General features: G+C 59.0%; 1 protein-coding gene across 3 annotated transcripts in view; it reads left to right on the top strand.

The window, feature by feature from the left end:
• Positions 1 to 2,176: 2,176 nt before the first annotated feature.
• LOC137456737 (caskin-1-like) overlaps positions 2,177 to 24,302 on the top strand; it is a 33,425-nt gene continuing 11,299 nt past the window's right edge. For 2 of the 3 annotated variants that reach the window (XM_068168327.1, XM_068168328.1), the window contains exons 1-11: positions 2,177 to 2,413; positions 17,271 to 17,322; positions 20,299 to 20,396; positions 20,503 to 20,648; positions 20,742 to 20,837; positions 21,105 to 21,235; positions 21,317 to 21,425; positions 21,682 to 21,790; positions 21,899 to 21,993; positions 22,078 to 22,195; positions 24,015 to 24,230. In XM_068168327.1, the coding sequence (XP_068024428.1) occupies positions 2,320 to 2,413; positions 17,271 to 17,322; positions 20,299 to 20,396; positions 20,503 to 20,648; positions 20,742 to 20,837; positions 21,105 to 21,235; positions 21,317 to 21,425; positions 21,682 to 21,790; positions 21,899 to 21,993; positions 22,078 to 22,195; positions 24,015 to 24,230 (1,264 nt within the window). In that variant the 5' untranslated portion in view covers positions 2,177 to 2,319. The remainder of the gene's footprint in view (positions 2,414 to 17,270; positions 17,323 to 20,298; positions 20,397 to 20,502; positions 20,649 to 20,741; positions 20,838 to 21,104; positions 21,236 to 21,316; positions 21,426 to 21,681; positions 21,791 to 21,898; positions 21,994 to 22,077; positions 22,196 to 24,014; positions 24,231 to 24,302) is intronic. The other variant, XM_068168329.1, reaches the window with a different exon arrangement.

Genomic DNA, 24,302 nt, shown 5'->3' on the forward strand with positions numbered 1-24,302 from the left:
CCCTGGTAGCTGGAAGGGGGCCCAGCTGAGCTAGCCTCCAAACGCTGCTTTCATCTCTTCTGTCCTCTCCATTAACCCGGCAGCTGGGGGCCTGCGTGTTCCCACCCCACCCTGCCACCACAGCTGTGCATGGTCCTTTGCCTGTACCCATGACAAAGGCAGCCATGGTGGGAGGACAGGAGAGGCACCCCTGTGTGGGGCAAGCCCCATTCCTGCTGCCCACAGCGCCTCGAGCTCCTGCAAGCAAAGGTTTCCACGTGCCCACTCCTCCTCAATGCCCATCCCTGTGGCAAGGGGAGGTGAAACTAACCCCCTCCGTGCCCAGTGCCTGCGGCTCCGCCCATTGGAGGCACCGGTTTCTTCTCAGCATGCACAGGGCAGTGACAGGGACATTTCACCACACATTCTTCTGCTCTGCAAAGACCAACCCGACTTGGCAAGACGCTGCAGCGAGCCACAGAAATGCAAGACTTGGAACTCCTTCTGCAAGACAGGAGGAGGGACAGTGGCTGTGCATGCCGCTCAGCCCCACACAGCCCTGCTGCCCCATGGCCTGGCACAACCACAACAGTCCTGCTGCCCACTGTGGCCATTGGGGCCCTGCTGGGTCCCCAAGTGCTGGCACTGGGTGAAGGAGCCCAGCAGGAGAGAGCAGTGGGGCACAAAGGGAGCTTTGTTGAGGAGCTTTATTTGTTCTCAAGTGGTGGCAGATGTGAAGGAAGGCCCTGACCTGTGCCTGTGGAGCCCCAGCCCCCAGTCCAGGGAGCCCCGCAGCAGCTCAGCCCCCCGGGCAGCTGCACACAGCCATGCTGCTGGATTAAAGAGCAGATTAGGTGGCGTCTCACGCTGGCAACCCAAATGTCCTGGATTGGAAAGTGGGGGTGGGGAGATGAGATAGATCCCTCTGGCCTGGGGTGGGGAGGGGCTGCCTCAGCCTGGAGATGGGGGCTCTGGAGGGTGTTAGGGGCTGCCCCATGGCTGGTTTGCTGAAGCTGGCACAAGACTTCTATCAGTAACTCACCTTGGGAAGCAGAAATTTGGGGTGATGTTGGGCAGATGCTGGTTACACTATTTAGCCCAGTAACACCTTGCCCCATATCCCACCTGTCTCAGCATACTCAGCCCAGCCAGGTACCTCCACACCTTCAGTATCTTGCTCCTTTAAGCCATGAAAAAGTGGAAGGGGACAAACATCAGCTGCCATTGTGCTACAGAACTGGAAAAATTTGGCGTCAGTAAGGAGTTTATTTAAAGAAACTGAAAAGTTGCTGCCTGCTGGTTCCCGTTATCAGCCATCATGGGGAAGTGGTTGCGGACTGCAAGGACCAGGCAGAGTGGTAGGACCAGAACTGATAAAGGGACTTTGAAGCTGGTCTGGGGAGCACTGGCTGCCCTGGGTGGGGATCTGGGTGCCACGGGTGGGTGTCTGGGTGCCCTGAATGGGGGTCTTGGGGCCCCAAGAGAGGTTTTGGGTGTCCTGAGTGGGGTCTGAGCACCATGAGTGATCTGGATGGAGGTCTGAGTTCCTCAGCTAGGGTCTGGGTGCTCTGACTGGGTGTCTAGGTGCCGTGGGTGGGGGTCAGGGTGCCCTGGGTGAGGTTTTGTGTGTACTGCATAGGGGTCTGAGTGACTTGGATGGTGTCTGTATTCCTCAACTATGGATCTAGGAGTCCCGGGTGAGGTTTGTGTGTCCCAAGTGGGGGTCAGAGTGATGTAGATGGGGGACTGGGTGCCCCAGCCCCATCTCCTCTCCCCCGGAGGGATGGGATCACTGTCGCCTCAAAATCCTCCTCGAGGAAGGAGAGGCCACGATCAGCCTTCCTCTCCGCTTTTCCCGGCAGTTCTCCGTTCCGCTGAGACCCTCCAGCTCATTACACACATCACGGCGGCAGCGCCCTCCGGGGCGTCCCCTGGGGGCATCGGCACCTTCCACTGCACCGGGGAGGGAGATCCCCGTGCCCCGCCCGCAACCACCGGGGCGGCCACCTCTCCCTCCTCCTCCTTCTCCTCCTCCTCCCTCCACTGCCCTCCCGGTGCGGCTCCCCCCCAGCCCAGCCCCGCCGCGCCCCGCCCCGGGCGCTCGCCGCCGCCGCTGCCGCCGCCGCCGCCCCCGTCTCCGGAGCGGGCTGGGCGGGGGGGGGGGCCCGCGCCGAGCCGTGCCGCGCCGCGCCGAGCCGTGCCGTACCGAGCTGTACCGTGTTGTGCCGAGCAGTACAGAGCCGCACGGTGCCGTACCGAGCCTCCCGCCCATCCTTCGCCGCGCCACGGAGGATGCTCGGGCCGTGAGCCCGCAGCCGGTAGCCCCGGCACCGTGGAGCTATGGGCAAGGACCAGGAGCTGGTGCAGGCGGTGAAGGCGGAGGACATCGTAGCCGTGCAGAAGCTGCTGCAGAGGCCCAAGCCCGGCAAAGCTAGTGAGTGTGGCGGCGGCCGGGCCGGGTCGGGCCGGGCCGGGCCGGAGGTTGCCGGTAACGGCGGGATGAGATGGGAGGGAGGGTTTGCGGGGGCAGAACACGGGGGCCAGCATCGCTGTAACGGGCGCGGCAGTTTCGGGACCTGCATCCCTCTCCTTGCTCCCGGGGCCCGATTGGGATGTAGCCCTGCCCGGACCCGGAGCATCCCCTGGCCCTTCCCTGGTGCGGTGCGGTGCGATGCGGCTGGGGGCTGGAGACGTGCCGGGGACCCCAGGTGGCTCCTCGGCGACGGGGAGAAGCCTAATAGGGTCAGACCGTCGGCCCCAGTGTATCCCTGGGCACTGCTGGGGTGCTCGGTGCTGCACAGGATCACCCCGCCGGTCCTAGTGCAGTGCCCCGGTGCAATGGGGCTGCCCTTGCCCAGTGCTCGGGAGCAGCCCTGGGGAGCCGGACCAATGCAGGCTGGTGTGGGGTGGGCTTGGCTTGGGCATGGGCATGGGTACAGGGGAGGGCACGGGGCTGCGGGTGGGCAGAGCTGGGGGACATCTGCGTGGAGCGTGTGTGCCTGGCCCCTGGGCGTGCAGCGGGAGCCTGCACCCACCGGCGTGTACGTGCGTGGCGGGTGTGCGTGTGTGGTGGCTGTGTTTGGGTGCGCGGTGGTGTTTGCGTGGTGGTGTGTACCCTGGCATATGTGTGTTTGGATGTGGCAGTGCCCGTGTTCCTGCCTGTGGGGGTGTTTGGATGAAGCTCCTGGGGTATCTCCCTGGGTGCCTTGCTGCAGCGAGCTTTGCACGGCTCTGTGTGGCTGCTGCCAGCTGCGTGTGCCCGGGTGGAAGGCTGTGGGGCTCTATACCCGTATGGCTCTGCCTGTGGAGCTGTATGTTCTGCCCTCCTGTAGGATATAGCTGCTCTGCTGAGGTGTTCCACCCAGGACTGAATTATTCATGGTGCTGATGCAGCCCCAGGTTTCAGGCCTGGTGTACGGGGAGCAGACCCAGAGGGCTGGGGACTGTCCCTAGGCATGGGCAGAGACCATGGGGAAGACTCGTGTGGACTCTCTGCCACAGCACCGTGCGACCCTCTGTTCAGGGCCCAGTGTTCCCCAAAAGTGGGCATCCCTGTGTCCCTGCAAGCTGTGCAGCACTGTTGTGGTGTCCCCCATCCTTGGTGATGCATGAGTGTTCCTGGCTGAGCAGGGCCAGCGTGGCATGTCCTGACGCCCAGCACGTCCTGGTGCCCGGCATGGCTGGTGTAGCATCCACCACATCCCCAGTGCTGCGCACAGCCAGTGCAGTGTCCCTTGTACCATGTTGGATTAGCATAATGTACCTTGTGTTGTGGTGCTGTGTAGGGTTGGCACAACATTGCCCCCATGACTGGTGCCCAGCATGACTGGTGTGGCATCCCCCATGTCTCCACTGTAGTGCAGGGCTGGTGTGGCATCCGCCATCTCCCCAGTCTTGTGCAGGGCTCTCACAGTGTCCCTCATGTCCGGGTGCCTGACATCATGCCAGGCCAGCATGATGTCCCCCATGTTCCCAGTGCCATGTTGCTGTCTCTGCTGAGGGCCTTTGCAAGGAGGGAAGAGGCTCCAGCATGGATCGCCTTCATCCCAACCTGATCCAGGGGCTTCCATTTCAATAACATCTCAGAGGGCATGGGGAGAGGGACGAGGCCTCCAGGCCATTCCCCCACACCCCTCTCCCATCCCCTCTGGCCTGGGTGCACAGCTGGGGTTGCTGTGGCAACGGCCAGTGGTGCTGGAGTGCCACCATCACCACATCCTCCCACATCCCTCCTTCCCAGCCTTGCTCTGCTGCATCTCCCACTGCAGAGCCCTGCAGCTCCCGGGCACCGCCAGGTGGAATGACCATGGGGCCCAGCAGTGCTCCCTATGCCAGGCTTGCAAGTGAGGGACAAAGGACACCCAGTGAAGCCAAGCCTGGCACTGGGGAGATTCCCCTGGCACTGGGGGGATTGGACCTGGATGTTTGCCCTATGTCCCAGCTGGGTTGCTTGTCTCCAGCTCTGCCAGACCTCCTGGTACTGGTGCCAGGCTGCTCTGGTACCATTTCCCCATAGGATCCTCCTCTTCTGCCTGGCAGTGGGTGCCATGCTCGTGGTTTTGGGTACACAAGCACCTCCAGCGGTGACAGGAGGGCTGGAGGAGCCCCGTGGCATGAGATGATGGGAGAGCACTGAGCAGGGACTGTCCCCATGTCCCCTCCACATGCTGATCCCACACGTGCCTCCGGCTGTCCCCGTGCTGCACAGTGCCAGGAAGGTTGGCACCTTAGCTGTGTTATTTGGATAATATCCTATTCATGTGGGCTTTCAGAAATGAGATTGGGAAAAAAATCCCTGCGTGAATTACCACGGGGTTGCCATGGCAATGTGGGGCCCAATTTAGCCTGTGGAGTAGGGAGTTTGTGGGGCCTGAGCCGGCCGCAACGCACAGCGTGCCCGCTTCCCGGGCATCCATAATTGATGAGGTTGTCTGAAAGTTACGCAAATCAGATGCAAGGATTTGGCAGCAAACTCTTTCCACCCCGTCCCCTTCTTCCCCAGTGCTACCTCGAAGAATTGTAGTGACATGATGGTTTCCCCTCTCCCCCACAGCACCCACACCTGCTGTGCCATCCTCATCCCAGGCAGTGGGTGCCAGGATTGCAGCGTGCCACTCAGAGGAGTCACAATTCCTCGGATGTAGTGTGTTGGAATGAGCAGGCTCCTTCTCAGTGAGGGTGGTGCCACCACTGGCTTGCCTCCTTGAGAGACAGCTCCCATGGCACCACAGGAGGGTGGTGCCACGGGAGGGACCTCAACCCAAGGGCCAGGCTCTTCTGCCCCAGTTTCTCCTCCCATCAGGTTGAAGGGCTTTGCAAAGTGCTTCCATGCATGATGGCTTCATGGGGCAAAGGAGATGTCCCAGCATGTGGCACCACAGTGGTAGGTGAGCACGCAGTGTGACAGAGCCCGGCTATGAGGATGGGAGCTGGGGCTGTGTCCCGTGGAGCTGTGCTGCCCACCCTGTGCCTGGTCCTCAGTGCCATCCTGGCGTCCTGGATTGTTGCTTGGACTTGCGCCCTCATGTGCCACTGGAGCTCTGGATACCTCGCTCCAGGGTGCCTGGGGCTGGGTGACTCATGCTGCCTGGCTGTGCTCAGGAGCTGGGCATGGAGCCCTGCACCCTCTGCACCCTGCCATGCCAAGGTAACCCACCTCAGCCTGTGGCCCAGGAGGTGTGGACACCAAGGTATGGGCAGCTCAAGGGATGCCCTTGCCCTGGGTTGCCACTTGCACAGTGCTCTGCATCCTGTGTGTTGCTGGCAGCCGCTCTGGCGTTTTGGGGCTTATCCCAGCCAGCCCTGGCCCTGCTGCTGTGTTCAGGGAGTGGGTCCTGCTCTGCATGGTGAGGTACCCCAGCCCCACTGGAACCATTGGCACTGCCCTGGCCACAGCCTGGGATGTGAGTGGAGCCACAGCAGCCAGGTGGGATCACTGCTTCGGTGGTGCTACAGGGTGTGGGGACAGCTGGGTGCAGGGACAGCCGGAAGCAGAGGTAGCAGGATGCAGGAACAGTTGGATGCATGGGCAGCTGGATGCAGGGACAGCTGGAAGCAAGGGTAGCAGGATGCAGGAACAGTGGGATGCAGGGACAGTGGGATGCAGGGACAGCTGGAAGCAGGGGTAGCAGGGGGTAGCAGGATGAAGGGACAGCTAGGTGCAGGGACAGCCGGAAGCAGAGGTAGCAGGATGTGGGGGTAGCAGGATGCAGGGGTAGCTGGATGCATGGGCAGCTGGATGCAGGGACAGTGGGATGCAGGGACAGCTGGAAGCAGAGGTAACAGGATGCAGAGGTAGCAGGATGTGGGGGTAGCAGGATGCAGGGGTAGCTGGATGCATGGGCAGCTGGATGCAGGGACAGTGGGATGCAGGGACAGTGGGATGCAGGGACAGCTGGAAGCAGAGGTAACAGGATGCAGAGGTAGCAGGATGCAGGGACAGCTGGAAGCAGAGGTAGCAGGATGCAGAGGTAGCAGGATGCAGGGGCAGCTGGAAGCAGAGGTAGCAGGATGCAGAGGTAGCAGGATGCAGGGGCAGCAGCATGCATGGACAGTGGGATGCAGGGGTAGCAGGATGCAGAAACCAGCCCCCGTGGGGACATGGGCTCCCTGCCTTGCAATGTGCTCTGCCATGCAGTGCCCAGTTCATTCTGGGGCTGTTGTTTTTTGTGCCTACACTTGATTGCATTAATAATCTCCTCTGATAACAGTATTTAATAAAACAGAGCTAATATGGCGCAGTTAGGAAATGTCTTTGACATTTCACAATTCAATTTCCATGCAGTAAAAGGCAGGGCAGCTGCAAATCCAATTGTGGTGCAGTGCCCAGGGCACGCGTGGCTGGCAGCTGCCAGAGCTGCCCGCTTTGCCCCGGCCCTCTGCTAATGCAGGAAACTTCCCCGGATGGCAGCCACCTCTCATGGTTCCTGTTGCTGTGCCATGGTCATGGGAGCTGGGGCAGCACCCTTCTTGATGCCAGGGAATCCCAGGGAGCAGATGGTGCTCACTAGGATGCTGGAACCCCAGAGTGCAATCAGCCTCTTGTGCCGTCAGTGCCAGGCAGGGTGGCTGGAGAGGGAGGAAAGGGCTGGGGGGCTGCAAAGAGGTTTTGAGTCCCCACACATCCCCCATTCCATGTTCAGGCACTGCTCCTGCAGGTCCCTTGATTCTCTTGGCATGGTTTAATGGCTCAATGACAAGGGGATGTGCTGGGGTGATGCTGGCTTCGGGCAATGTTGGCATGGAGCGTTGTTGGTGTGTCCCAGGCATGGGGCCTGAGGGCTGTCAGTGGTGGTGGTCAGGGTTGAGTAGCTCCCACCACTGCCACGCTTAACGAACGGTGTCTCAGCAGGTCCCTTCTGAACTTCCTACTGGAGTTTCTTGCCCGCATGTGAAGCTTGCTCCCAGCAGGACTTGGCAGGCTGGCACAGGCTGGCGTGTGCCAAGTTTCCTTCCAGAGGGGGATTGTTGCTCAGCCTGGGGTGATATCTCCTTTCTTTATGTTTTCTTGCCTCTTTCCAAACTGCACTGGAGTTGGTGCAAAACCCTCCTTTGCCCCCTGCCACCCAGCCATGTGGTCCCTGCCCACTGAAGGGTGCTGCAGAGGACCCAGAGCTGTTGGTACCACTGAGGAACAGTGGGACTATGGGCTGGCATCTCTGCTCCCAGTGCCACACTTGCTGGCCTCATTTTTCTCATGGTAGTCCCAAACTGACCTGCTTTGACATCAAATAGCCCTTTGCCAGCAGTGGGTGGCTCCTAGTGCCCAAGGCTCTCTTGGTGCCATCAGCTCCAGCCTTTTCCTGCACGAGGATCTTGCTGCCAGGTTTTAGGGTGCTCCTTTGCTACCCGTGCACTGTGATGGGGTGATGCTCCCAGGGAGCAGATGGAGGTGCAGTAGGGCCAGGCTGCACCTGAGGGTGCCAGTGGTGCAGCAGGGCTGGGTGCTGAGCACTGAGCCCTCTTCTGCAGCTGCCTCTTCACTGCCAGCCCATGGTGGTTTCTAGTAGCCAAACTGATGTCTGGCTCCTTTCCCCTGCTCTTTGATCCCATTAACCATTGCCTCCCCTTTCCAGGTGCTGGGAAAGGCTGTGACCAGCCCCTGCCCCCCACTCACTGTGCCTCACCAGCTAGCAGCAAAAGGTGCCTTTCATGGGCTCACAGGGAGTTAGGGTTTGGAAGGGACCTCAGAAGATCATTGAGACCAACCTCCTGCCAGAGCAGGACCATAGAATCCAGCCCAGGTTGCACAGGAATGCATCCAGGTGGGTCTTGAAAGTCTCCAGAGGAGGAGACTCCATAACCTCTTTGGGGAGCCTGCTCCAGGGCTCTGTGACCCTCATGCTGAGGTGGAATCTCCTGGGCTGTAGTTTATATCCATTTCACCTTTCCAAGGAGTGTTGGTATTTAGGAGCTGATATTGTTCCTGCTGGGTGAGGGAAAGGTGTTGAGAGGTAAAACCCATCTGGGCTTGCGCCAATCTGCTGTGCCATCGCCGCTTTGTGCCCTGCCTGTGGCCAGGTGTGCCATGAGGATGAGCTGTGCAGGGCTGATCACTGAGGTTTATGCAGCACTGATGCCCACTTCAGGTTTCCATCCTGTCCCACAACCTGGACACGTGGGACAAACCATTCTGGTCCCCTTTCCTCAGAGCAGGAGCAATGCTGCCTGGCACAGGAGTGATCCTGCCAGTGAGGCAGCTCTTGGTGCCAAGCTGAGAGGGATCTTTAAGCCCTAATGAAATGTTAATAGTATTTTCCCAACTGAAGATGGGAGTAGAAAATGAGGTGTTTAACGCTGGGCTCTGCAGCGACAGGACCAATCAGCCTGAGGAATGGGAACTGAAGGATGCAGTGTATGCCTTGGCACAGCCAGACAGCCCCATGCTGCTGGGCCTGCTCTGGTGAGAGATGGATGCTGGTGCCCAGCATGAGCCAGCCAGCCAGGGCAGCATCAGGTGGGATGGGAGAGGGGCTGGTGGGAGTACTGGCTCTGTCAGGGTCTCCTTGGGCCTCACCCAAGGTCACTGATGGCGGCGTGGTGAGAGCCAAGCGGATCGAGGTGGTTGTGGGGCTGGGGTGCCCCTGTGGTACAGTGGGATGATGAGACCCCATCTCCATGCCTTGCCATGGTCTCTCTCAGCTGGAGATGGAGTAGGTTGCAGGTGGTGCCCAAGAGGCTGCCATGGGCATATCTTCTTCAAGCACTGTGTGTGCTGGTGGCTAGTTGCTCTGTCAGCATACCTGTGTGTGCCCCTCTCCATCCACATGCCCTTGTGTGCGTCCATGTGCCCGTGTGCATGCATGTACCCCTGAGCATCCATGTTTTGTGTGCCTCTGCATCTATGTGCCCACGTGCATTGTATGCCCTGTGCATACATGCGTGTGGTGTGCCTTGTGCATCTGTGTGCATGGGTATGCCCGTGTGGATTGTGTGTCCATGTGCATCCTCCCTGTGCATCCATATGCTGGTGGCTATCTCCATACACTGCTGGTGCCCAGCCTGGTGTGGGGCTGGGATGACTCTTGGCAGTGGTGGCAATGGCAGCAGCTGGCTGATCTGTTCCAGATGTGGCTGCTGGGAGCTCAGCTTCATGCTGTCTCTCACTGAAGTATCTGTGGGTTCTGGTGAATGGCTGATGGAGCAGACAAAGCAGTGGATGCCCAGCTCCTGCATTGCAGATGGGCTGTTTGTGGCACCTTCCCGGGCTGTGAGCTCTGCAGCTCATCTCTGGGCTGCTGATCCTGGGGATGCCTCTCCTTAAGCCCTGGCTCCTGCTGGGGATGGGGCAGGTGATCCTGTGCTGCATCTGCCAGCCCCCTCCCTGTGCCCACCATGGGGTGGGTCCTGTCAGCCATGCCCTTCCCCTGCAGTGATGCTTTCAGGAGCAGTGTGAGGCCATCAGCATCGCTTGGCTGCACATCCCTGCACTGCTCATCCATCCTGGCAGTGACCGTAACATCATGGCACCTTGATCCCACCTGTGGGGCCAGAGCCGATGTCTATTCCTGCTGCCAGCTTCCCTGCATCCCTGGTTGCAGGGACTGAGTCACTGGCAGCCTTCGCATGGCACTGCAGTGTGGCATTCCTCAGGGGTCAGCAGCTTTGGCAGGAGGTCTGGGGTCTTCACTTCTATAGATCTGGGGGGCTGTGAGCCCAGACCAGGATTGGGGGAGACGCTGCAGTGCTGGGGGGATGGGGCTTCACTGAGGGAATCTGCTTGGTGCTCAGGTGGGCACCATGTGGCAAAGGTCAGGTGAGCATACAGAGAGTAGGGACCCTCGTGGAGGCTGCTGGTGAGCACCATGGGGTGCTGGGTTTCTTGGCCAGCTCCTGCCCCAGGCTTTATTTACTAGGTTAGCTCTGCATGAGGTGCACCCATGTGCCCCATACCAGCATTCAGAACGTATTTATAAGTATCTGAAGGATGTCAAGAAGAAAGGGCCAGTCTCTTTTCAATGGTGTCCTGTGACAAGGGCAAATGGGCACAAACTGCAATCCAGAAGGTTTCACCTGAGCATGAGGAGAAACTTCTTTGGTGTGAGGGTGCTTAGGGCCTGGAGGAGGCTGCCCAGAGAGGTTGTGGAGTCTCCTCTGGAAAGCTTCCAGCCCAGTTGGCAATTGCGCTCCTGGGCAAGCTGTTGTGGGTGCCCTGCTTCAGCAGGAGGTTGGACTGGATGATCCCCAGAGGTCCCTTCCAACTCCTACCATTCTATGTTTCCTATGATCCCCTGCAGCCTGCGGGGTCAGCCCCTCATCCTTGTTTGGGCTGGAGAAGTTTCTTTATGTTTTTCAAAGGAAGAAATCACAGAGTCCCTGTTGCCTCCTGAAAGCTGCATTTAAGTGTCTTGATGCTGGCCCCAGGGGACAACCTCACGCTGCTGCAGCACCGTGACTCAGGCTGCCTCAGCCTGCTCAGCCAGCCTGGAGTGCAGGTTTTTCTGCTTTGCCCTGGGGAGACTCTGGTCATGAGGGGCATGTGTTTGGAGTATCCACAGCACCAGCTGGTGCACTGGGCCAGCACCCCCAAAACAGCCTTGGGATTGGGGCAGTGGCTGGTGATGGGCAGTGGGGCAGCCAGCTGTGGGTGCCCAGATGTGATGATGAGTGAGGAGGTGTCCAGGTGTGATGGGAATGTGTGTCCAGATGTGATGAGCAGCGTGTGTTCACCAACTGTGTTGAGTAATGGAGTATCCAGCTGTGGGAATTCAACTGTGATGAGAATGGGTGTCCAGATGTGATGGGTAGTTGTTATCCAGCTGAGATGGGCACTGGCATGTCCAGCAGCAGTGAGCAGTGTGTGTCCATCTGTGTTGAGCAAGGGAGTATCCAGCTGTGGTGGGTTGATGGAGTGTCCAACTGTGATGGGTGCTGGAGTATCCAGATGTGATGGGCAGTGGATATTCAGCTGTGCTGGGCACCAGGACATCCAGATGTGTTGGACAGTGGACATTCAGCTATGATGGCTGTTGGAGTGTCCAGGTGTGGTGGACAGCAAGTATCCATCTGTGATGGGCACTGGGGTATCCAGATATTGTGGACAGTGGGTATCCAGATGTGGCTAACATTGGGTGTCCAACTGTGCTGAACAGTGTGTGTCCAGCTGTGCTGGGCACTGCGATACCCAGCTGTGATGTGTGCCCAGCTGTGATGGACCGTGAGTATCCAGCGATACTGAGCACTGAAATAACTGTCTGTGGTGGACACTGGTCTTCAACATCTCCAACCCATCCCAACCAGCTCTTTACCCAAGGCAATGCCTTCTCGGTGCAACCAGCATCCCATGGACTTCCCGGTATAGCCCATCCTCTTCCCAGTCCATTATTTATCCATTCCCAACTGATGCAAGGATGACAACAGCTTTGTTAGCGTCCAGACATCACCTGGGCATTAGCACTTGACCCAGGCTCCTTGGGGGTCTCCAGGGTGGCATGGCCATGCGCTCTGCCCATCCTCATGCTACCCTGAAGACCCCCAAAGTGCGGACATCCCACCCCCCAACATCTCCACTGTAAGGAACAAGGCTATCATTTGTGTGGAGCTCGTCAGCAAGGATATAATTAAGAGCAGCTATTTTGGATGCTTCCTTTATCCGGCAGCTCACGGTGATGCCACTGCAGGATCCTCCCCTCCTTACTCCTCTAAAAGCCTTCAATGTCTTCCTCGTGGTGCCATCCTACTTGCTGCAGGGGGGTGTCCCAGTGGGGTTTTGGGGGGTCACATGCAAGGATCTTGCTGTCTGTGTTGGGCTTGGGGTGACGAATAATGGGGCTGGAGAGGAGAGGAACCGCCACAGTGGGATGATGGAAGAGATGAGGAGGAGGATGTGGGGGTGGGGTTGGGGTTGCCCTGGCTCATTCACATTGCCACCAAGCTTTGGCAGGGAGGAGGGGCACATACAGGGATCCTGCTGCCTATATGGGATGGGGGAAGCAGCAAGGATGGTGGGGCTGGAGATGTGTGGGGTGATGGAAGGGATAGGGAGGAGTATTTGGGGGGTGGTGGTGTTGCCCTGGCTCATTCACCACCACCAAGCTTGTGGCGGGGGGGTGGGTCAGAGATGGTTTTCTCTTCATTAAGTATATGTTGCTATTGTGGAGGCTGGAGCCATCTGCTCCCTTTGAGCTGGCACAGCACTGCCCGGTGGGGAGCTGGGTGAGGATGTGCTTGGCCAGGAGTCCCCGGGCCCCAGCTGGGTATCGATCACTGATGGTGCTGCACAGGCTGCAGATGCTGGGGTCTGGCACTTGGTGCTGTGTGGGGAGAGGAGCTCCCAGCCAGGAGCTTTGGAAGCACTGAAGAGGGGTCCCACCATGTGGGGCTGTGGCCTTGGGCATGAGTGCAAGGGAAGGGCTGGAGCAGCTGAGCATGGAGATCTCGTGGCACTGGGATGCCTGGAGCTGTGATTGGACAAGGGAGTCTCCTTGGGATATGCGCTAGTATGTGTCAGAGTCATGGTTGGGCACAAGGGTCACCCCATAATGTGTACTAGGATGCCCAGAGCCATGGCTGAGCATGGAGGTCTCCTTGTGACATGTACCAGGTGCCCAGAGCAGTGTCTGGGCATGGGGGTCTCCCCATGGGGTGTATCAGGGTGCCCAGAGCAGCAGTTGGGCATGGAAGTCACCCCATGGGGTGCACTAGGGTGCCCAGAGCAGTGTCTGGGCACTGAGATCTCCATTAAGAGTGCATTGGGATGCCTGGAGCCATGGTTGGGCACTGGAGTCTCCCTACAGCATGCTCTGGATGCCCAGAGCCAGAGCTGGGCATGGGATGTCTCCAAATGGGGTGCCCTAGGATGCCCAGAGCAGCAGGCAGGCAGATTACAGGGGGGTCAGGGTGATACATGGCCAGCCCCTGGGGTCATGTAGAGCAGTTTCCCCATCCATTCCTATTCCTGCACGTGCAGCCAGCTCGTGCATCGCCTGTGCGGCAGTGTCCGCCCGGGGCTGGTGCGTGGCAGGGGCTGAGGGAGCAGGCGAGTAGCTGCTGTGCTATGCTGAACTCAAGCGTGCACTCCGCTCCTCGAGTTTCAGAGAAGGCTTTTCTGGGAGCAGTGGCTGTGCCCAGCTCTCTGCAATGGCATTCACCCGTGGCAGATGTGGCTTCTGGTCGGTGTCTGCAGCAGGCAGGAGCTGGATCCAGCCCTGGTGGTGCTGGGGCTCACTGGATCCCACTGCACAGCAGGTCCCCCTTTGGCTGGGTCTGGTCATGTGATCCTGCTTGACCCAGCTCAGCACCATCAGGCCACTTTGGATTTTAATGGGTGTAGGGTGCTCCAGGAGCCACGGGGAACCCTGTGAGCGGGGCTGTGGTGCTCCCATGTGGCACAACCCTCACCTGAGCATCCCGTGGAGAGCAAAAAGGGGGGGGAGATTCTGACCCTTTGCTCTGCTGAGAGCCCACCTGGAGCACTGCATCCAGCTCTGGAGCCCCTGACACAAGAAGGACATGGAGCTATTGGAGATTATCCAGAGGAGGCCACAAGGATGATGAGCGGGCTGGAGCACCTCTGCTATGGGGACAGGCTGAGGGAGTTGGGGCTGTTCAGCCTGGAGAAGAGAAGGCTCCAGGGAGACCTTAGAGCAGCAGAAGGGGCTCCCAGAGAGCAGGGGAGGGACTTTGGACAAGGGCTGGGAGTGACAGGATGAGAGACAATGGTTTTGAGCTGGAAGAGGGCAGATTGAGACTGGAGATGAGGAAGAAATTCTTTCCAGGGAGAGTGGTGAGACATTGGAACAGGTTGCCTGGGAGGCTGTGGACACCTCATCCCTGGAAGTGTCTAAGACCAGGCTGGATAAGGCCTTGAGCAACCTGGGCTGGCGGGAGGTGGCCTTGCCCATGGCATGGGTTATGAACTGGATGAAATTTAAAGTCCTTTCCAACCCAACCCATTCTATGATACTAGGCTGTTCTGAGGTCAATGATGAGGTTCAAGTGGTCTGAGCAAGTGCCCCTGTGCTAGGGGTACCACCATTGCTGTGCTGCAATGTCTGCCTGGTGGCCCTGGCATCTACGTCTGCACAGGCAGGATGGTTCTCCTTGGGTACTGTTAGGTGCTTAATGGTGCTCAGTGCCCTCCTTCACCCCTTTGGTGATCCCAATAGGGAGCAGGGACATGCTTGATGCCTGCTGGCAGCATGGTAGTGCAGGACCCCTGCTCTCCTCCCTGCTGTGCCAGTCTCCTTTTGTGGCTGGTATTGTTAATTGGCAGCATTCCTGGCTCCCTTCCCTCACTCCCTTGTTAGTGGGAAACTTTTTGTGGTGTTTCCCAGCCTTTACCAAGCTCTTCCAGACAGGCTGCAAGTCCCACATGGCAGCAGTGGAGCTAAGATGGCTCTGGATCCAGTGGTATATTGGGGTGCTCATCCCGCTCTCTCTGTCCATGAGCACCCAGCAGGGCCATGCCAAGGGCCCAGTTGGTCTCCAGGCTCCAGTTGTGGTGCTGCACCCTTGGAACAGATAGCTCTGTTGCACCCCATGCCAGGCTGCCATTACAGGAGGGGGTTAATTACTGGGGCCATGGCACAAGGGTTTTGCTTGCAGCCCCTCATAAGCTTTGGTGGTGCTGGTTGGCATGGCAAGTGCTGCCTTCTCTGGCCTACCCACTGCCCACGCAAAGCCACCACCTCTTGACGGCTCTGGTGCTGGTACAGACATGGGGTTGAATCTCTGATGGTGCCACAGCAGTTTATACCATCTGGGGCACTGGCCTCACTCCATGGGGGTGCCAACCACCATGCCACCATGCATACTACCACTCACACCTCACCATGTTGCCCCCAGGAAGCCATGAGAACACCCAACTGCTCCCCAGAGTGGGTTGTGGGATCCCATCAGACCCAAAAAACCTGTTCCCAGCAGAACTTTGAAGCCATACTGGAGGACTGAGCTCACTGCAGCCCTACCTGGGCACTGAGCAGGCCGGTGGCCACTGGCAGTGCTTTAAGGAAAGTCAAAACCTCTGTGTGGCTGGAAGTCACTGACTAAGCACTTGGCACGGGTAGTGATGGAAGTGCTAAAGAGATTTTGGCAGCCTCAGCCTCTCCTGCAGGTGCAGGGAGGAGAGATTTGCTGATGCCAGTTTGTGTCCTTGGGGATCGGCACTGAGGGGTGCAGCGGTGACGCTGACAGCGCTTCTCGATGCCGATCCCCAGGCATTGTCCCATCCCAACAGCAACCCGTGGGAAAGGCCAAGCACTGAAGACCTGCTGACATCCGTCTGTCTGTCTGTTAGCTGGAGTGGGGCCTGTTTGGGGGCCGGAGATCGGTGCCAGTGCTGGGCATGGTGCCGCTCCTGCGCCCGTTCGTTCCTTTTGTCCACTGGGCATTGGTATCCTTGGGGGGTGGCTCGACCCCCTTCTGGGAGCTGCTTCTTGGCGCTGGGTAGCAGCGGAAGCAGCCCTGGGCTCCTCTCCACCACCACTGAATGGCACCTTTGTTGGGGACCCTGCTGAGAGCTCAGGGATGGTGGGGACCTGCCTGGCACCATTTGCTGCGGTCAGTCCTGGGGATGTGGGCTCTGCCCACCAGTAACGTCCAGTCCTTCTCTGGGGTGGGATGTGGGGGGTTGTTGCCTGGGTTTTGTTGCTGGGGTGGTTTGTTAATGTGTTCAATGAAGAGCACAGGGTGACAGGGCAGGGGAGGCTGCCTGGCACGTGGGATGAGGGCTGGTGGCAGTTTGTTTGCTGGAAGAGAGGTCAGCTGGGGCTAGATGGGGGGACCCTGTGGTGTCTTGGCCCTCCCCTTGCCCTGGAGACCCCACAGTGGTCCTCTCCCTCCCCATGCCCAGGAGTCCCCCTGTTGCCATGTCTCTCCCTGCACCCTGGGGATCTTACAGTGGTTCTGTCCCTCCCCATGGCCAGGGGACCCTGTGGTGGCCCTGTCCCTCCCCATGCCTTGGAGACACTGGGGGGGTCCTGGTCCCCCTCCTTGTGCATCCTTCTGGTCCTGGATCTCCCTTCCCTGCCTGAAGTAGCCCCTTCCAACCAGCTTGTCCCTAGCATGTTTGCCCCCAGCATGCTTGTCCCAAACATTCTTGTCCCCTCGACACATCCAGCTGAGTTGTGAGGGTGAGGACTGCTACCTCTTCCCCTGACACTCAGGCTCAGGACTGTGATGGTGCCATTCATTGTGGTGGGCACAGGGGCAGCTGCATGAGTCCCCAAGACAGGGCTCTGCCATGATGCTGCCACCCTCCTCTTCCTACTGCTCAGGCTCCCCGCTGCGAGAAGTGCAGGCTCCCTGCAAAGCCTGAGTGGCATTTTTCAGGTAAATCTTCTGTAGATCTGGCTCCATCCTTCCTCCTGGTGCTAATTGGATTGCCCTGAGGAGGTTTATTTTCCCACGGTGGCAAATGTGGGGTGGGAGCATGGCAATGCCAGGCAAGGGGCTTCAGGGACATGCTGGGGCTACCCGCTCTGCTGAAACAGCCTGGTCTGGCAGCTTGGTGTGGCACTGGGGCAATACTGGAGTCCCAACAAGACAAAAGAGCTGGAAGAGAGCCCCAGGAAAACCCACCACAGCTTGGGTAGATGGGGATCCTGGTGCCAAGAGAGGTCCTTGGGCCCTGCCACCATCAGCAGGGCCCCTTCAGCCTAAGCCCTCCTCCTTCAGGCAGCTCTGCATGGCACCATGCTGTGCCCCAGCTGCAGAGCTGCAAGGAGCCCAGTCCTTGGTAGGAAGGGAGGGCTGGATCTGCAGCCTTGTCATCTCCCTGGCACACTCTAGGTCTGTGCCGTGGCTGCTTCTGGTGCCACTCTTAATCTGCTGTCCCCTTCCCTCTCTTCCAGAACTCCTCGGATCAGCAAAGAAAGTCAATGTCAACTTCCAAGACACCGATGGGTGAGTGGGAGCCCTGTGTCAGTGTCTGCACAAAAAAGGGGGCATGTGCAAAGGGGTAAGGGGTGCTCAAAATGGGCTACGTCAAAAGCATCATGGCCAGCAGGTCAAGAGAGGTGATTCTGCCCCTCTGCTCCTCTGCTCTGGTGAGAGCCCACCTGGCGCACTGTGTTCAGCTCTGAGGCCCCCAGCAGAAAGAAGGACCTGGAACTGTCTCCTCTGGAGAGGGTCCAGAGGAGGTCACAAAGGCGATCAGAGGCTAGAGAACCTCCCCTATGGGAACAGGCTGAGAGAGTTGGGGCTGTTCAGGCTGGAGAAGACATGGCTCCAGGGAGATCTTAGAGCAGCCTTCCAGTACCTGAAGGGGCTACAGGAGAGCTGGGGAGGGACTTCTGGTAAAGGCTTGTGGTGACTTTTGGGAAATGGTTTGAAACTAAAGCAGAGGAGATTTAGATTGGACATTAGGGAGAAATTCTTTAGAGTGAGGCTGGGGAGACACTGGAACAGGTTGCCCAGGGAGGTTGTGGATGCCTCATCCCTGAAAGTGTTCAAGGCCAGGCAGGATGAGGCTTTGAGCAGCCTGGGCTGGTGGAAGCTGTCCCTGCCCATGGCAGGAGGTTGGAACTGGATAGTCTTTGAGGTCCCTTCCAACCCAAACCTGTCCATAATTCTATGAAATGTATCAGGAAATGAGAGGTGACCCTCTGGCTTCTAGAGCAAACTTGTGAAGCAGTGCTTTACTGTGGCCTAGCTTCTCTTGAGGAAATGCTGAACTGAGTGTCAAGATCAAGAGATGGGAGCATACAGACTGGAGCTGGGTTGGCTTCTTTGTACCTGTTGTTTGAGCCCTGGAGCCAGCTGCCTAGAGAGGTTGTGGAGTCCCCTTCTCTGGAGAGCTTCCAACCTCAGCTGCACCTTGTGATCCTGAGCAAGCTGCTGTGGGTGCCCTGCTTGAGCAGGGGGTTGGACTGGATGATCTTCAGAAGTCCCTTCCAGCTCTCACCATGATGGGATTCTGTATCCTTGCAGCTCCTGGATGTTTTTGGGAGTGCAGGAGCAGCTCTGCAGCAGGGGGGCAACCTCCACTGCTGCTCCTGGAGAGGATTCATGCTGCATATGTGTGGGGCACTCCACGTGTGCTCTGCTCTACCACCCACCGTTGTGCCAGCTCAGCCAGCCCAGGGGTTTTGCCTGTTTCCCTATCTCTGCTCTGCTCACTGATTCCTGGCCTGGTTAGTGGATGCCACGCTGGAGTCCCTGCACTTGTCCAGGGAATGGTGCCCTGCCCAGTGCCTGGCCTTTGTGCCTGGCTGTGCCGTGCCAGGGGAAGCCCCTGAGGCAGCCCAGCGGGGGCAGGGTGCAATTGGCACCATCTTGAGTCGGTCTGAGCAGGGTGCTGGAGCAGAAAATGCTGACATTTCCCAGGCAGACATTGGGGATCAGCCTTCTGTGCTGAGCTGTCTGCTCACATCGCTGCTCCATGCTGCCAGCTCTGTGGACAACGTGGCGGCTGCAGCCTGCTCCCCAGCTGGCACATTCCCCCAGCCTGGCTGTGTGTCCCAGTGTTGGGGGACAGGGGAATGTGGTGGCCAAATCATGCTCCCCAGCTGGGATATGTGTTCCCCATCAGCTGAGTGTCCCAGTGATGGGGGACAGATGGAACACCACCCCACCTTCCTTCTCTTGGGCACGGGGCAGCTGTGGGAGGTTCCACCTAAGGTCTGCAGCCCATTCCCATGCACTGGTGACACCGAGGTGGCCCAGGGGATGGGACAGGGATGCTGTGTGTGACTGCGGCCTGGAGCAGCAGGTGACAGGCACAAGCACAGCCGTGTGGTGGATGCCACTGCTGGGAGCAGCAAGTAGGTCAGCTCCTGGTCTGCTTTCTAGTCATGAGCCTCTTGGCTTGGCCCATCCCAGAGTGGGGTGTGGGGTTGGGGGATTCCATCTGTCAGCTTGGGCTCCCCTGTGCTGGTGCCTCTGGTCATATTGCTGGAGCCAGGCTGGGAGAAGTGGGTCACTGGGAAGAGCAGCACCCTGGCACACCCCCACCCTCAGTGGACCTCCCCACCAAGTACTTGCTCATCCCATCACCTCCAGCCCCAGGGAGTCCCAGCATCTCCAGGGAGCATTTCACAGAATCCCAGCATGGTGGGGGTTGGAAGAGACCTCTGGAGATCATCCAGTCCAACCCCCCTGTATCCATCTTGCACCAGCATCTCCAGGTCAGCCTATGCTCCCAGCTTATAGAATCACAGACCGGTTTGGGTTGGAAAAGCCCTTTCAGATCATCAAGTCCAACCACTCTCTAACTCTAGCAAGGCTGGTGCTAAGCCATGGCCTTCAGCACCACATCTCTGCCTCTTTGAAACACCTACAGGGATGGGCATTCAACCACCTCCCTGGCCAGCCTGTTCCAGGGTTTGAGAACCCTTTCAGTGACATTTCTTCTAATGTCCAATCTACGCCTGCCCTAGTGAAAGCTGAGGGTCCTTTGGGGCCATCTCCATCCCATGAACATGATCAAATGGATGGGATGGAACTGGTTGCATGAGGCAGGTTGGGAAGCTTGAGGGTGCACCACCACCAAGAAAAAGCACCTCAGGGCCTGTGGCATTAGGGGTATCCCCAGCCCTGCCTCCTCCAACACAGGCTGCAGGGGAGGGTCTATCCTGTGGCTGTAGCCCCCCCCAAGAAAGCCAAATAAAGTGGGGCTGGGGAGCAATCCCATGTCCACCCTGGCACATCCCACCCTCTGGCCCTTGTTGCATGCTGTGGCTGATCCTGTGCCCATGTGGCAGGGATGTATAGCTGCTGTGACCCTGGGATCTTGGGGACACTGGCATTTGGGGGGCTGCAGGAGGCAGAGCGGGTGCCCTGAGGTGCTGTAGTGAGTAGAGGCTTGTGGCCATGCTGCTGGGCGTGGGCTGTTGGAGAGGACAGGGACATGGGACCCCTGACACCATGGCTGCTCCCCAGGTTCTCAGCTCTGCACCATGCAGCACTCAACGGCAACACAGAGCTCATCTCACTGCTGCTGGAGGCACAGGCTGCAGTGGACATCAAGGACAACAAAGGTGAGTCCCAGGGTCCTGGCTGTGGCCCCCCACCCCTCTATAGGCCTTGGCTGGGTGCATTGGTGTGCCTGAGTGGTCATGATGTCCCCATCCTGTCCACCTGCAGGAATGCGGCCCCTGCACTACGCAGCTTGGCAAGGCAAGAGGGAGCCCATGAAGATGGTGCTGAAAGCAGGTTCCTCTGTGAACATCCCATCAGATGAGGGGCAAATCCCCCTGCACCTGGCAGCGCAGCATGGGCACTATGATGTGGTATGGTGGGGCTGGTGGCAGCAGCGGATGGAGGGGGCTGTGCCACCCTCCCTGCCCCTGCCCTCACCGAGCTGGTCTCTCCCTCTTCTGCAGTCGGAGATGCTCCTGCAGCACCAGTCCAACCCCTGCATCATGGACAATTCGGGGAAGACCCCTCTGGACCTGGCATGCGAGTTCGGCCGGGTCGGGGTAAGCCCTCACAGTGCCATGAAATCCCCACCTTGACCCAAGAGTGAGATTGGGAAGGGGTTGGGGGCACAGCAAGGTTCCTGGAACAGCCTAGGGTGGGCATGGGGTAGCTGCTGGGAGGGTTGGCATTGGAGACCTGCAATGCCAGCACTGCTGGGAAGCTCCAGCTCTGGGAGGAGGGGCAAGAGCAGGGAGGAGAGGTGGGCAGTGGGGACACAGCCCTGGCAGAGGCACCCTTGCAGCCCTGCTCTGTGTTTGCTGAGCCAGGTGGTCCAACTGCTCCTGAACAGCAACATGTGCGCAGCGCTGCTGGAGCCCAAGCCGGGCGACACCACCGACCCAAATGGCACCAGCCCCCTGCACCTCGCCGCCAAGAACGGCCACATTGACATCATCCGGTGGGTACCACGGGCAGGGGGGTGGGCAGTGCCAGGAATCCCCCAGCCTCCCATCCCTGATGATTCCACTGCTGCCTGCAGGCTCTTGCTGCAGGCTGGCATTGACATCAACCGACAAACCAAGGCGGGCACAGCACTGCATGAGGCAGCTCTCTGTGGCAAGACGGATGTGGTGCGGCTGCTGCTGGATGTAAGAGCCCCCCCGACACCCCTCTAGATACCCCCAGACCACAGTGGGGCTATGGGAAGGGAGGGAGCCCATGGCTGGGGCCTGTGGAGCAGCATGTGCCCCTCTCCCAGGAAATGGAGTGAGGGTCCCAAGGTTGGTGCACACCAAGACAATGAGCTGTGCCCTTCAGCTGCTGAGTGTGGGGTGGTCTTGGGGGTCCTGGGGTGGTGGGGTTTGAGGGGCAGCTTCTTCCCAAGCCCTCTCCACACCATTGCAGAGCGGGATCAATGCCCATGTCAGGAACACCTACAACCAGACAGCTCTGGACATCGTCAACCAGTTCACCACCAGCCAAGCCAGCAAGGAGATCAAGCAGATGCTGCGGGGTAGGGGGGCCAGGGGATCATGGGGAAGCTGGGGTGGGGATGCCAGGCTGGGGAGTGCAATGCCCTGTGCGGTGAATGAGCGGTGACACTCCCGCTCTGTCCCCGCAGACGCCTCGGCCGCGCTGCAGGTCCGGGCTGTCAAGGATTACTGCAACAACTATGACCTGACAAGCCTCAACGTGAGAGCTGGGGACATCATCACTGTGAGTGCCACTGCTGGGGGACACATGGGCACCGGGTGCACCCCGCTGGCACTGCCAGCCCCTGACCCTGGCTCCTGCCCACAGGTGCTGGAGCAGCATGCAGACGGGCGCTGGAAGGGCTGCATCCACGACAACCGGACTGGCAACGACCGTGTGGGCTACTTCCCCTCCAGCTTGGTGGAGGCCATAAGCAAACGAACAGGCAAATAATCCTGGTCCCCTGCACCTCCACCTCCTCCTGAGGGGCTGCTCACAAACCTGCACCCCACAGGGCCCCCCCGTTTAGGTCTAGGGTGTCAATGGGGTGAAGCCAAATGGGGGTGATGCCCCCATCATGCACGGTTGGTGTCCTCCCCATGGGCATGGGGATGGTGCTCTTGAGTGTTTGGGGTAGGTGCCCATGGAACGCCCTGCTCTCCCCATGGAGTGTGCAGGGTTGGTGTCCCCATCAGGCATGCGGGGGGGTCACCCTGTCTCCATTTTCTGTGTGGAGCTGCTGTCCCCATGGTGTGTGTGGGGCTGGAGTCTCCATTGTCCGTGTGGGGCTGGTGTCCTCATCAAACGTGGGGTTGGTGTCTCCATCAAGTGTGTGAGGTCCCTGTTCCCATTGTGCATGTGAGGTTGTTGCCCACCTGGTACCCATGTGGATCAGTGGCAGCAGCCCGAGGGTGCTCACAGGGTATCCCTGGGGCTGGGGGAAGCATTTATGGTGCTGGGAGGTCGGTGCATGGGGACAGCTGGGGGTGTCACTGGGGTCTCAGGAGTATGGAGCAGTGGTGGGGCCACAAGATCTGGTGCTCAGGATCTGAGCATGGGGGCTGGGCACCCATACCAGGGACCTGGAGTTGCCTCACAGGGACCCTCTCCCTGTCAGGGGCTGTCTCAGGGATCAGATGCTGCTCCCCTGTCCTGCAGTGCCTGTCCCTGTCACCGTTCCCACCCTTGTGGGCTCCCAGTGGGGTGCATGGTCCCCCAGGGCTGTCCATGGCTGTGTCCAGTACCAGGAGCTGTGTTGGTGCTCACAGTGACCCATCTCTTTCCTCAGCAGCCACATGCTGCCTAGTCCCACGTGTTGCTGGGGCACAGGCAGGGAATGGCAGCACTTGGGCAAGATCCTAGGGGATCCCATGAAGGCCTGCTGGCTGCTGGGCACCACCACACTGGCTGTGGAAGCTTTGGAGGTGCCATGTGCCACATGGCCAGGGGTAGAGCTGCCCTCCACGTGTGGGTTGTGTGCTGGTAGCACAGGGCTGAGATCTGTGGGTCTGCAGTGGTGCTTGCCAGGGTGTGGGGTTTGGTAGCAATTCCATCATCTGAAGCCCTGGGCCCTGTGAAGCAGGGTGGCAGCATGGGCTGGAGGCAGATGCTGCACCAGGGCTTGGCCAGCTGGGTATAGGGGGTGCTGGCACTGCAGCTCCCAACTCAGCTGTGCCTGCAGCCCCTTGATGTGCCTTGATGGGGGGGAGCAGGACCACAGCAGCCTGGCTGTGGGAGCCTCACAAGCTGCTGCTGCCTCCAGCATGGGGCTGTCCCAGTGTCTGTGCCATGGTGGGTCTGTGGGATGTGCCCATGGGCTGTACACTGTCCCAGGCTGTGCTGAGCTCAGCTGCTGCTCCTCCGCTCTGCATCGGTTGGGTCTCGGCTCTGGCTTCTCCACCTTCCTTTGATTGCTTGTTTTGGTTTGTTTGCTGCTTCCCCATTCCTTTTCTCTTCTTTGCTTTTTTAGTTTCTTCTCTTTTCTTTTTTTTCTCTTTTCTTTCTCTCCTCTCCCCTCCCCTCCCCTCCTCTCCGAACCTCTCCGAACCTCTCCGAACCTCTCCTCTCCGAACCTTTCCCCCTCCCCTCCCCTCCCCTCCCCTCCTCTTCCCCTTCTCTCCCTCTCCCCCCTCCCACTGCCTCCTCTTTCTCCTCTCCCTCCTCCCTCTCCTTACCCCCTCCCTTTCCTCTCTTTTTTTGGTGGCGCTGAGCGTTGTCTCTATCATTTGGACCCTTTTCATTTTGTCTCTTGTTTTATTTATCAGGTTCGTGGGAGACTGTAACAATCCCCCACCACTACCAAAAGACCCCGCTCCCGGCTTTCGGGGCTGCTGTGCTAAACGGTGACGCCTCGTCCCATCCGTTCCATTCCCTGCCTCCACCTCCACCTCCACCACCACATTCCCATCAGACTCTTTTCAGTTCCTTTGGCTATCACAGGCTCTCCCCTAGCAGTGCCAACGAGCCGCCTTACGGACAAGGTAGTTCACCGCTCGCTTCGTGCCCCCAGGCATTTTCTTTTCTTTGCCTTTACTGAGTCTTTTCTTCCTCCC

Source organism: Melanerpes formicivorus, unplaced genomic scaffold, assembly GCF_026170545.1.
Source record: "Melanerpes formicivorus ecotype bairdi unplaced genomic scaffold, bMelFor1.0.p_v2 SCAF_135, whole genome shotgun sequence".
In the NCBI taxonomy this organism is placed as follows: domain Eukaryota; kingdom Metazoa; phylum Chordata; class Aves; order Piciformes; family Picidae; genus Melanerpes; species Melanerpes formicivorus.